At 54.9% G+C, this 12,337-nt stretch overlaps 3 protein-coding genes across 3 annotated transcripts in view; 1 reads left to right on the top strand and 2 right to left on the bottom strand.

Annotated features, from left to right (window-relative positions):
* MONBRDRAFT_10475 (uncharacterized protein) overlaps positions 1 to 5,796 on the top strand; it is a gene marked incomplete at both ends in the record, with an annotated part of 11,249 nt that extends 5,453 nt beyond the window's left edge. Inside the window, 11 exons of the mRNA XM_001748224.1 lie at positions 346 to 590; positions 971 to 1,036; positions 1,590 to 1,671; positions 2,190 to 2,579; positions 2,727 to 2,852; positions 3,422 to 3,568; positions 3,700 to 3,862; positions 3,990 to 4,142; positions 4,256 to 4,692; positions 4,840 to 4,991; positions 5,205 to 5,796. Coding sequence (XP_001748276.1) covers positions 346 to 590; positions 971 to 1,036; positions 1,590 to 1,671; positions 2,190 to 2,579; positions 2,727 to 2,852; positions 3,422 to 3,568; positions 3,700 to 3,862; positions 3,990 to 4,142; positions 4,256 to 4,692; positions 4,840 to 4,991; positions 5,205 to 5,796 — 2,553 coding nt within the window. The remainder of the gene's footprint in view (positions 1 to 345; positions 591 to 970; positions 1,037 to 1,589; positions 1,672 to 2,189; positions 2,580 to 2,726; positions 2,853 to 3,421; positions 3,569 to 3,699; positions 3,863 to 3,989; positions 4,143 to 4,255; positions 4,693 to 4,839; positions 4,992 to 5,204) is intronic.
* A 144-nt stretch (positions 5,797 to 5,940) lies between these two features.
* Positions 5,941 to 7,804, bottom strand: MONBRDRAFT_33596 (uncharacterized protein). The gene has a single exon (XM_001748146.1). It carries the CDS (start codon positions 7,744 to 7,746, stop codon positions 6,247 to 6,249), a length of 1,500 nt encoding a protein of 499 aa, XP_001748198.1. The 5' UTR covers positions 7,747 to 7,804; the 3' UTR covers positions 5,941 to 6,246.
* Positions 7,805 to 8,616: 812 nt separating this feature from the next.
* Positions 8,617 to 12,320, bottom strand: MONBRDRAFT_38206 (uncharacterized protein; the record flags this gene model as incomplete). Its single annotated transcript, XM_001748145.1, has 4 exons — positions 8,617 to 9,647; positions 9,801 to 9,854; positions 9,983 to 10,146; positions 10,295 to 12,320. The coding sequence occupies 4 exons, from the start codon at positions 12,318 to 12,320 to the stop codon at positions 9,057 to 9,059; spliced, it is 2,835 nt and encodes a 944-aa protein (XP_001748197.1). The 3' UTR covers positions 8,617 to 9,056.
* Positions 12,321 to 12,337: the final 17 nt, after the last annotated feature.

Genomic DNA, 12,337 nt, shown 5'->3' with positions numbered 1-12,337 from the left:
CTGAGGCTTGCTTGAACTTTCTCTCTCTGCTCTTGCTGCCTCCCCTCGCTGTCAATGACCGAACTGTTTGTCCCATTTGCCACGGTCCATCCGCTAGAGAGCGTGCTGGATTTGTTCAAGGCGGCGCAAAAGCATCAGATGATCCAAATGACCATTGATCATTTCTCCGCTGATCCCGCCGCCGTCAGTCGCCTACGATCCCCCTTTCAGGTAAACTCAAGCCTTGAGCTTGGCTCCCGAATCAAGATGGCTTGCTCCCTTGTCCCCATCTACCTCAGCTGCTTCCCCTCTTCATTTCTTGGTCACCCACTCTTTGATCGTTGCTCGGACACATCTACACGCTAGGTAAAATGGCTTCAAGAGTTCATCGCGGCCAGCCTGGCCCTGCCGCTGTCATATCACGAGCTGATCCGCAAATCGGTCGAGCTTTACTGTTCATGGCTCCAGCTACACGCCAATACCCCAGAACCCGTGATTAACGACCCCAACGTCTTCTCCATCACCATTGTCCACCACCTCAGCCAGTTGTTTCGCACAGACGTTGCCGCTACGACTGCCCTCACCCCAAAACATGTCGCCCTCTGCAAACGGTACGCCGCCTTTGGAACCCGCCCTTGCCGAGCCAAACGCATAATTATGTGCGACTCCCATCGGTGCCCGTGGCTTACATCACATCCCATTCTCTCTGTGGGGTTGGATTGGACGCTAGTATTCTCGACTGTTGGAGCAATCTATCGTTTGCAACACTCCAGCCATCAGCCTTGAACAACCTTTTGGCGGTGTTGATGAGCGTCGCTGATGGTCTTCTTCATCAACCGGTCCAAACCCACGAACTTGCCGACCACCTCTCCAATGACCTCGTCCGCGTGCTTTTGGAAGTTTGGGTCAAGGTATGCCCAACCTTAGCTCTGTTTTTTTTTTTTTTTTTGTTTTGTTTTTTTTTTTTTTTTTCTCTTTCTTTCTTTTTCAGGCAACCCCGGGCTTGGTTTCTTCTGGGCATACGACTCACATATCCCATCCTTTTGACCACACCCAGGTATGCCTAGTGTGCTTTCCTGACAGTCAGCTGTGGCAAAGGCTACGGACCCACTTTCGTCGTTGGCGCCATCGACCACAAACAGTGGTCTGGTGGTGTGAGATCACGCGCAGCCTCACCCAGCGGCTAGTCATCGTCACCTCTCAACGGCATCCTGAACAAGAACTCGATGTCTGTCGGGCCCTTGAGGTATTCTTTTCACATCCTCGTCCCCGTCGCAGCAAACTTGACCTCCATCTCCAAATTTCAATTTCGTTTTGCTTTCTGTTTCATTTCCATCCCTCCTGTTCATGCTTGCTCTTCCTGCTGACTCCCTTAGTCTGTAGATGGCAGCATCAAAGCAATGCCAGTCGAAGTCTTGCTTCATTGCTGGCAGCACATGTTCCATCTTTTGGGACCTCCCTTGGCTACACCAGAAGCGCGCGCAATGACACCCGGTCTTGAGGAGTCGTTGACGCCACTTGCGCCACGTCAGTGCCAGCTGGGCTTTAATGTTTCTCATCATCCCTTGCGCAAGCACCTGTCTAAACCTGCCATGCTTTGTCCTTTGTAGAACCTTTTCTGGAGATGATGCACGGCCTCAATACAATTGCCTCCGACTTGCTAACCGTCCCACATGGCGTGCCCCCACCCAGGTTTGGACACAGCTCCTCGTGTCCCCATTGGTATTCGGTTGGCTCTTTCCCGTCCCCCAAAGTCTAGCAGCTCATTTCCCACGGTGTTGCCACTATTGGGACGTGTCAGTGGGCGCTCAGTATTCAAACTGCTGGGTGATTGGTTGTTGCAATCAGCCCAACTCAGCGCTGACTCGGATGCCTCGGATGACTACACAGACGGGCGTGCTTTGGTGAGGCCCCGTTTCATGGATGATTGCCTCTCGTTTTCGTTCATTCGCCCTGAATTTGACTTGGCAACTTGGCACGACTCTGGCGTTGGCCTACTACGTACGTAGGCCCTCGGCACCATTTGCCGAATCCTGTGCAAGACACAATTCCATCACCAAGATCTGTCAGAGGTGAGTCCTTGAATTCCTGCAGTTATCACACCGATGAGATTCCAAACAAGGGTCATGTGCTGACATGCGTGGCTTGAGTGACTGCTCTATGCTCATCTCTGGTTGCCGCCTTTGTTAATGATGGATCATTCTGCTCAGGATCTGTTGGATCGCATTTTCGCCCTCGTCATTCGTGGCCTTCGTCATCCCTCAATCCTACGCCAAGTCATCCCTAATCTGGACGGCATATTCTTGCTGGACGTCCCTGGCCTTCTGATTCTGGTCCTCCCGATTGTATCAGCCTGCCGCATGGTATTGTGTGGCGAGGACAAGAGCTTTGGCCCTCGCCTGCGCCGTGCAGCTATTTCTTTGCTTGAGAGCATGATCTGTCTTCCCCTCCACTACCCTGATGTGGAGCTACCCACATTTGCTGGCACCGATTTGAACCAAGCCGCTGACTCCCAGCTCAATCTCAGCGTAGTGACCGTGCGCATTGGAGACATTCTCCTCGAAGGCATTCGCAAAGAAGCTGATGCCATCAACATGCTGGTTTGTACCTGCACATCTGCTTCTGCTGGTGTTATCATCACAGATCGCCGATCTCCATCCCTTGGTCTGTGGGACCCTTTGCTGCTTTATTTTCACAAGACACGACCCATTGCCTGACACCGCCACCCACCTTCTGGTTTGCTATAGGCGTATTTTCGAGCTCTGCAACTACTGGCCGCCGAGGACGAGTCGGTGCGTGCCACCATGAGAGTGCATGCGCGTGATCGCGTGGCGCCGGTTTGGCTCTCGCCCGCCACACGCCGTCGCAATTTGGTAAGTTGTATGCCGTGACAAGAGAAAGACCACCTAGGCCTCGTTCGCGGGACCTGTTTGTCAGAATGAAGCCTTTTTTTGTTCTCGTTTTTTTATTCAAGCCCACCTGACTTGCCTTGGCAGGATCGCAAAACCCACAGTTTACACACCGACCAACACCAGCCACAGACTGAGTCAGACGCCGAGACAACCCCGCGCCAGCAGTCTTTTCCCGAAGCAGCCTGGGCCACACAGATGATGCGAAAGATTGGTCGCCAGCACACTCGAGTCGGTCTTGAGCCCTCAGTGCCGGAACATGGTGCTGTACCGGCGCCGCCGCCACCGCCACCGCCCATTCTTGTTGCCCGCATCCTTCAAAGCATCCTTGAATTGCTCTGCAGGTCGGTGCATATCAGTTTTGCGCCTTCACCAAGGGCAACATGGTCTTGACATTTTGTGATTGACGTTGTCCTTGCCTTATGCTGTCGCCGCATTTATTTAGTAAGCAATGGGAGTACAACGTCACACTCGGATGTTTTGCGCTTCTTGAAAGCTTGGCACGGCATCACGAGTGTCTCATCCGTTGTCAGGCAGACAGCGTGCTCACGTTCCTGCGCACAGTTGTGGACTACATTACCGAAGCACTGCAGCAGCCACCACCCAAGCAAACGCGCTATCTCCACTCCATCATTGTGGCAGCCTTCCATTGCCTAATGGCTTGGCTACGTCAGGATAAGGTTTGTCAGGAACGCCTGGACAAGCCTTTTGATGCCGCAATCAACTCGTGCGTGCTGGGCACCGCATCACTTGTATTCTGACTTGTACTTGCGGTCAAATCTGGCCACATCCTCCTCGTTGTGCCATCTAGCTTCTTGTGAAACGCGATGAATACCGAAATCTTTTGCTCAAGGCCGTGGCGGCCGGCTTTATGGGAAAACCAGCTCGCGAGCGACGAGGTAGCGACGCGGCAGCTATGATTGCTAGCTGGTCCATTGTCAAGGACGGCATGCATCGGCTCCACAACAAAGAAGGTGGGATGATTCTGTTTTGCCTTTGAGCGGCCGCCTCAGAGGGAAAGCAGGCTGTATTGTGCATACAAATATTTACGCATGAAATGCTGCGCGAGCTGTAACTGAGCGGGCTTTCCCTTTGTCGTAGCCACACCCACGGGCTCACCATCACTACGTGTGCAAGAAGCTGCGAGCTTGCTCCTCATGAACATCCTCGCAACAGGCCGATGCACGGCCACGCTTCAACCAGAAGCGTCTGCGCCCGATCATCTCGAACGCATGGCTGCTGCTCTTGCCACGGGTAGGTTATCGCCGAGCTGCTCCAAACACCCAAGCAGTTACACACTTGTTGGTAAATTTTTTTTGACGGACTCCAATTTCACTCTACTCGTCTGGTCGCTGGCCTGCTGACAGGAGCTACGGACAGCGCCTCTGTCTCAGTATGGGGCTTGGGCAGTCACACCTTGGCCACCGTGATCGAGGATCCTCAAAATGCCGGCAGTGGCGAAAGTTCCCTTTTTTCGGATCAGCTTATCGTCCTCCGCGACCTTGCAGGAACTCACGTCTACAGCGTTCGACCACACATGCAATCCGAACCGCCCGCCTCTGCAAACTCGTCTTCGCCGAGCAAGAGCCCTGGCAGCTGCACTGTCGTGCCGAAGACCAGTACCAACCGCATATCGGTCTTTACTCGCTCCGAATTTGATGGCATCCTGAGCACGCATGCTGTACAAGCCCCGATTGACGATCCCAATAGTCGCGAGCGTCAAGCTTGGAGACATGGGCGCCAGCACGTGGCGCATCTCACCAATCAGCAACTTCGCAATGAACAATCTTGTGGGATCGATGAGGTTGGACATGTTGCCTGATGGTTCGGTCCAGCTCACGTGACCTGTTGAGTCAAGCCAACATCGCCTTGAGGCCCTCACTTTGTGGTTGGCTTTCGTACTCTTTCATGGGTTGTTTAGGACGAGGCTAGCTTTGCTCCTGCCCTTCAGCCGCCACCAGCATGTCGGCGCCGGCATGCTGTGGCCACCATGCTGCTCCGCAACATGTTTCTTGGCGTGGATCGCGGCGATCCCCCCATTACATCGTTGGTGCGCCTCAAAGTGGACACCACCTTGATTGGCGACATCCAACGTTTAGACCGGTTCGTTTTCTTTGGTGCCAAGGCGCTTGGTGAATCACCTGCACCTCTCCTCCACGGCGTTGGACTATTCCGGCCGGCTTGTTTTTGAAGCACAGCAGTTGTCATCTTTGATCGCTCTTGAAGCTGGCTTTGCTTGGTTGTTGTTGGTGCGCCCCTGCTTGCCATTATGCTTGGGGCATGGATGCTCAAGCCGTTGACCATTGCCATGAATAGGACGCGCGGCCATGGCGTGGTGATGGCACACATCCACCGCTGTGGCAAGGCAGCCGGACGGCTCGAGTTTGAGCAGTTTGTTGAAGATTTAACCCGCCAGAGTCCGCTGGGATATCGGGCGCTGTCCCGCCCCGATGATGACCGAGTATATTTATCGCCGTCATTCTATCTCAAGTGCGTAGTCATGCCAGCGGGCGCTCCGCCTGTGGAGGCCATTGTGGCAGGCAATGACTTGACTTTGGAGCAAGAGGGTGGCGAATCGCTGGTGGACGTGCCCAGCGATCCAGTTTTACTGAGGATGAACCTCTTCTGGTATGATGCACCTGGCGACATGGGTGCCAACGCGGGACGACCGGGCGTGCACGTCGCCCCCCTTCCCAATGGCCTCTACGTCCTAGAGCTCAATGATGTCGTCAAGTCGAGCATGCTAGTCAGCGACCGTACGCTGGTGGAGATGATCCGGAATCACCTCAACTCGGAATGTTTGTTGTCTTGGGTGGGTCTGGACCACACCACCTGGCCCACCGTGGGTCGTAAGAGGCTGATTGAAAAGCTAATCACGTCGGCCCCTAGTCAATATGATCGACTCTGAGTGGTGTCGAAATGTCAGGCGAAGCCTGTTGGCAGCTTGTGTGTGATTCTACGACAGATGAGCTGTTGTCTTTATTTAACATAAAAAGGATGTTGTCACGCATGGCCCTGCGCATGTAGGGTGTGTTTGGATGGCGGCAATACAGCAAAGACGCCTTGAATTGCAAGGACGGCACACAACGAGGCGCCCTCGATGCCGATTCTAACCCAGTTTACCCACACTTCGAACACTCCGAGATGTCTGTTACACCCACACACATACACACGCACACTCAAGCACACAGACACACGCACGGATGCACACGCTTGCCCACGGCAAAAACAAACAAAAAATGGCAAGCCCACAATCAATCAAAAGGGGGAGATGAATATACGGCTGACCTGCAGCAGCACTTGGACTAAAACAGACTTCCTATCAAAGCCTTGTACAAGAGCCTGACAAGTTATGAGGTTATTCATTTCCATTATGCTCATCAAGCGCTTCGTCCTGCATCTTCTTTTCGTCCAGAGTATTTTCCGTGTAGGGAGGCGCATTGAGTTGACAATCAGAAAGCTCGGTGTAAACGCGCGAAAATTGATTGCGGGCTCGCCTCTTAAGTTGATAGGTGAAGGCAACACCCACGAATACGGCAAAGAGAACATATCCCACAATAGCGCCAGGTGATCGGGCCGGGTGATGCGAGCCTGACGACTGCGATGGAGAGACGGTGGTCAAGGGGCTCGAGACTAAGCGGGAGACTCCGAGAACCTGAACAACCTTCAATGAGGTGTCCGATTTACTTGACAGCACCAGTAGTTGGTCCTGTACCACCACAAAAGTGTGTGTATTCAGTCCGACGCCAGTCAGGTGAACCGGCTCCTTCGAGTTGACCGTCACCGTGTCCCGTGCCATGTCAAAGCCCACCGCATACACAAACACCTCCCGCACGGATGGGTCGGTGCTCTTCCAGCTCGCATCCGGCTCTAGCACCAGCAGCCCCATCGCGCCGTTTTGCGTCAAAGAGTACACTGCCGCTTGCCGCGTCGACTCGATCGTCATGGGCAGCATGACTGGTGACCCCATTGGTCGGCACGAGTCGTGCGGGGCCAGGTTGAGGAACACCAGCTGCGAGTTTGTCACCACCACGGAAAAGTCAATGCTGAGCGGGAACACGGCCGCCTTGCGTTGAATACGATTGCATATTGAGACCGGACCGGCAGTATCGAGCTCCGTGTCCTGTCGTGGTTGGTTGGGGAAGACCACCTTGGCGTGATCATGCAAACTATTGAGCTCGTCGGGAATGAAGTCCGCCGCCCTGATGACCTTGTCGGGCGTATAGAAGAAGCGGGATGAACGCGCATGCATAGTCATCTGGCACCCCATGGCCCGGCTTTGCACGCTGTGCGTGCACCGGAACATCTGGCTCTGAAGCGCCGCCGCCCCGCGGGATGCCAGTCGGGACTGCGTGGCAATCAAGACGGTCGGATCTGCTTGGCTGGGATCGCACGCAAGGTCCATGCCATCACTTCGATATGGCGTCAGCAGAGGAAACCACACGCTCGACAGGTTTTGGCCATCGGCACTCACGTAGCTCAGCGTGTCGTTGCTGAACACAAAGGCCGATCCATCCCGCAGCAGGCAACGAACGCCAGAGATGGCAGCGGGTACATCCATGGGGTAGGAAGCGGTGCCATCGAAGAAGGTGGCACCCTGGTGGTAGGGGTCGGACAGGATAAACCCGTCGGTCCCCAAGGGCTGAACGGTCACGCCAAGGTCGCGGCTGGAGGTCGGGACCTGGGGTTGGCTGGTGACGGGGAGCTGGTCGATGCCAAAGGTGACGTTGTCCAGTCGATCGGGGTCGTCCTGGTTGTAAAGATCGATGGTTGCAGTGGTTTGACGAGTAGTGGTTTGACAAGTAGCCAACACCGAGAAGAGCGCGAGGGTGACGAGCACCACGGCCGACACCTTCATCGTGCCGGCTCAATTCACGCAGGAAGGTCGTACTCAACGGACTCGTCTTCAGCTTCCTCTGCCCAAAAAAAAAAAAAAAAAAAAAAAAAAACCCGCCGAGCATGAGCGAGGGCGAGAGGAGAGAGGAGAGAGAGAGAGAGAGAGAGGGAGGGAGGGAGACGAGAAAGATTGGAGAGCGGGAGGGGAAGAAGCATGGCAGAACAAAACGCCGAGGGTCGCGTTCATCAAGACGGAGGCCGACAAGTCCGCCAAACCAGGGACTCCCACCCCAACGGCACTCGCTGCCATTCGGCGCCCACACACACTTGCACTCACTTGTTGTTGCAAAGGGAAAAAAGTAATGTCACTCCGCTCTCACACGCTCTCTCTCTCTCTCTCTCTCTCTCTCTCTCTTGCTTTTGTTTGCGCCTCTTTCTTTTGTCTTTTTTGGTGTCTCTATCTCTCTCGCACACACACACACACTCTCTCCCTCTGTTCTCTTCCACCTCTCAGACCCACGAATTTGGGGTGGTGGGCATGTGCCTGCCTCTCATTCTTCAAACCTAGTCTCTTTGAATATCCCGTTCCGCAAGCCTCTCTCTGATACCCTTTGAATTTACCTTTGATTATCCACCACTATCAACCAAAACTGCCTCGCATCTCTGCACTCCGCTCCATTCGCTACCCCTTCTCTGACCCCCTGCTCCTCCACTAGTAATCACGCACACGTATCTACGTTACTCCCGGAAAACGAACACGCTCCTCTTATGACCTCTTAGGGCGACTCAAGCCTTGTTGGTGTGTTGAATGATCAAAACGGCGGTCGGTGCGATCAGATGCATCTGGATCGGCTGGCGCGCCTGTGGGCAAGAGGCCCTCTACCTTTGCATGACACAGTCTCATAACAATCAACTATCCTTGTACTAAAACACATGCTGACTGAAGAAAGGAAGAAAGCGAGAGAAAAAAAAAAGAGAAAAGAGAGAGAGAGGGGAAGGGAGAGAAAGCTCTAAAAACAAAAGAAAACAAAAAAAAGCACGGTGGGCAATGAAAAGCAAGCTGATTCATCACCAACCGGTACACGGCACTGCTTCCATACGTGCGCACACACACACACGCACGCACACACGCACAAGCACAAGCACAAAAGGTTGTCTTCAATATCAGAGGGAAAATATTATCTCAACATTCAACAGACTACACAAAACCATGGGTGCGCCAAGAGGCAAAGGTCCAAAACTCAAGGGAAAGAAACATGAAGAAAAACAAAACACGGGGCCTGTGGAGCAAGGCAGACCCACAAGGCCTCATCACTTGAAAAACTTAAAGGATTACGGCACCTCCATGGGTGGTGCCGCGTGCGGTGAAGCACTCTTCTTGGCAGCGCGAGTGTCGCGCTTGTTCAAGCAGTTCTTGATGGTGGGGTATTGCTTGACAAACTGAGGATAGATCTCGGGCTTTTGAGCCATGGTCACCAGCTTCCAGCAGTGCTCGCAAAACTTGGGCTGCTCCGACCGCTTGGGACGTTTGCTGGACTCCTCCACATGAATGGCCTCGCGCGTGCAGGGCAAGCTGGTGTGGTACGTGCGGCACTGACGATCCAGAAGAAGATACCAAGCAAAAATTGGATGGGAATCCGAGTCGTGGCCCGGTGCCTCCACCTGCGCAAACAGATCCAGAATGTTCCGCGTGGCCATCTCGTCCTCGGCATCCCAACCCGTCTTGATGGTGGCACCGACCACCTTGGCGATCCACGTGTCAAAGTAGAAACGCTGGCGGCACGTGGCAAACAAATCAATCTTCAAATCGTGGGAGACGCGTCGACAAGCGGCACTGATGGCAAAGTAGCAACACTTTTGCATGCTGTCCACGTTTTGAAACATGGCCTCAATGACTGGATACTTGTTGGCCGTGCTCAACAGCTGCAAGCGACAAAAGGACCCGCAAAATCAAAACATCAGTTTGTGGCACCAAAGAAGAAGACAAACAGTCTGTCAACCAAAAATGCAGAAACCCCCTCCCCCGCCCATTGACGTGAGGAAACAACGCGGCTCAACGATATGACACACACAAACCTTGTGGCAAGCTGCAGTGGGCAGACTTGTCAGGAAGTGATGAACCACGTCGTCCTAAAGAAAAAATTGACAAAGATAGAAGCAGCGCAACAAGAGTGACATCAGGGCGCCCTCGACACACAGGCCATTGCAGCACTGGTTTGGATCAAGGAAGCACGCAGGTCAGGCTGTCGCCCACGTACACAGCTCATATCAATCAAACGCGTGGACAAGGCCTGTCCTCGAAGGCCCGTCTCTTCCAGGAGGAGAAAATCTTCAGGCTCCAAACCAGCTACACGGGCAAACATCTTGAGAAGGACCCAGGCCTGTTCAGAGGCTGCCTTGCTGTGATTCTTCTTCTGATTGGCTGCGAGGTGTGCGAGCAAAACCACGGAATAAAGAGGCGGGAAATGTGAGTCGGCGGGCTGGACTCAGGATTGATGGGAGAGAACCAGTGAGACGCCAGCGGCACGGGCATGTCCGCGCCGGACAAAGCGAGAATGGCAAGCCCTTACCGGCGGCCATGTCAAGTGCACGGATCCAGTAATAGGCAAGCGAGTAAAGACCGCTGATGTCCATTTGCTTGAGGTCCATTTCCTGGATGAGGTTGTTTTGGACGGTGACGTAGAGGCCCATGTATTCGTCTGCCTCCCAAAGCTCGGGCTCGCCTGCTAGGTCTTCGCCCTGGCAAATGATGCGCAGGAGACTCTCCAAGTTGGCGGGAAGCGGGGCCACGGTCGTGTTGGGATCCACGGACCGGCAGCAAATGTACAGATGGCTAGCCCGAAGGAGGGAGGCGGCCACGAGCTTGTAGTCCATGCGGGGATAGCCCATGTCATTTTGCATCTCGAGCTCTAAGCTGTGTGTGAGCTTGGCGAAGCGAGCGAGAAAGTCCTCGCTTTCGTACACCTCGAAATTGCTGGGAGAGGTCAAGGCCCGGGCAGCGTCTTCAAGATACCGAGCAATCATTTGAGCGTAGTCTGTATCCGCCTCGATGCCGGGCACCTTGAGCGAGGTAGGTAGGAAGGGCTGCTGCACCTTAAACTCAAAGTCGTCGTCAAAGCGCAAGTCCGACTTGCGGGAAATTTGCAGAATGTGGCTTCGCGAGGAAGGCGAATACCGGACCAAAAAGATGATGGCCGCAATGACGAGCACGCCCACGACAATGTACAAGGGCAGAGCCACATTGAGGCCCATCGCGTTGGAAGAGCCCCGTGCACTCCCCTCGGGGTTGCCGGTGGAGGACGTCAGAAGCACGACTGAGCGGGAGACGCCAAAGACGTGGGTGACCAAAGGCGTCGCCGAGTCTGTGGATTCGGCCAGGCTGCTCGCCTTATTCGCGACCTGCGTCGCGCTCCGGCGGTGAACTGCGGACGTTGAGGAGTTTTTGACGACCAGCAACTGCTCCTGTACCACCACAAAAGTGTGTGTATTCAGTCCGACGCCAGTCAGGTGAACCGGCTCCTTCGAGTTGACCGTCACCGTGTCCCGTGCCATGTCAAAGCCCACCGCATACACAAACACCTCCCGCATGGATGGGTCGGTGCTCTTCCAGCTCGCATCCGGCTCTAGCACCAGCAGCCCCATCGTGCCGTTTTGCGTCAAAGAGTACACTGCCGCTTGCTGCGTCGACTCGATCGTCATGGGCAGCATGACTGGTGACCCCATTGGTCGGCACGAGTCGCGCGGGGCCAGGTTGAACAACTCGAGCTGCGAGCTTGTCACCGCCACGGAAAAGTCAATGCTGAGCGGGAACACGGCCGACTTGGGTTGAATGAGGACACAGTCTGTGATGGGACCGGCATGTTGGAGCTCCGATCCCTCGCGTGGTTGGTTGGGGAACAACACCTCGGATCCGCCCGTGAGCATGCTGACACCAGACACGAGGTCTGCCGCCATGATGACGTTGTCGGGCGTATAGAAGAAGCGGGATGTACGCACGTAAATAGATGCCCGACACCCCATGGTCCCGTTTTGCACGCTGTGCGTGCACCGGAACATCTGGCTCTCAAGCACCGCCGCCCCGCGGGGTGCCAGTCGGGACTGCGTGGCAATCAAGACGGTCGGATCTGCTTGGCTGGGATCGCACGCAAAGTCCATGCCACCACTTCGAAATGGCGCCAGCGGAACAAACCACACGCTCGACAGGTTTTGGCCATCGGCACTCACGTAGCTCAGCGTGTCGTTGCTGAACACAAAGGCCGATCCATCCCGCAGCAGGCAACGAATGCCAGAGATGGCAGCGGGTACATCCATGGGGTAGGAAGCAGCCCCATCGAAGAAGGTGGCACCCTGGTGGTAGGGGTCGGACAGGATAAACCCGTCGGTCCCCAAGGGCTGAACGGTCACGCCAAGGTCGCGGCTGGAGGTCGGGACCTGGGGTTGGCTGGCGAGGGGGAGCTGGTCGACAACAAAGGTGATCTTTTCCATCATTGCAGGGCTGTTGTAGCCAAAGAGATCCACGGTACTGCTGATGGGGGCCGCTGATATGTGTGCGGCAAGGGCCAGCGCCAACCAAACGGTGGCGCGCAGGGCTGCCATGGCCTGTGGTTGCCGAC

This window comes from Monosiga brevicollis, genomic scaffold (assembly GCF_000002865.3).
Source record: "Monosiga brevicollis MX1 MONBRscaffold_21 genomic scaffold, whole genome shotgun sequence".
Taxonomy (NCBI): domain Eukaryota; class Choanoflagellata; order Craspedida; family Salpingoecidae; genus Monosiga; species Monosiga brevicollis.
This window is presented reverse-complemented; position numbering and strand designations above follow the sequence as displayed.

What these genes read in the sequence shown, in the direction of transcription:
- MONBRDRAFT_33596 (XM_001748146.1), bottom strand. Translation starts at nt 7,746, where the DNA reads ATGAAGGTGTCGGCCGTGGTGCTCGTCACCCTCGCGCTCTTCTCGGTG.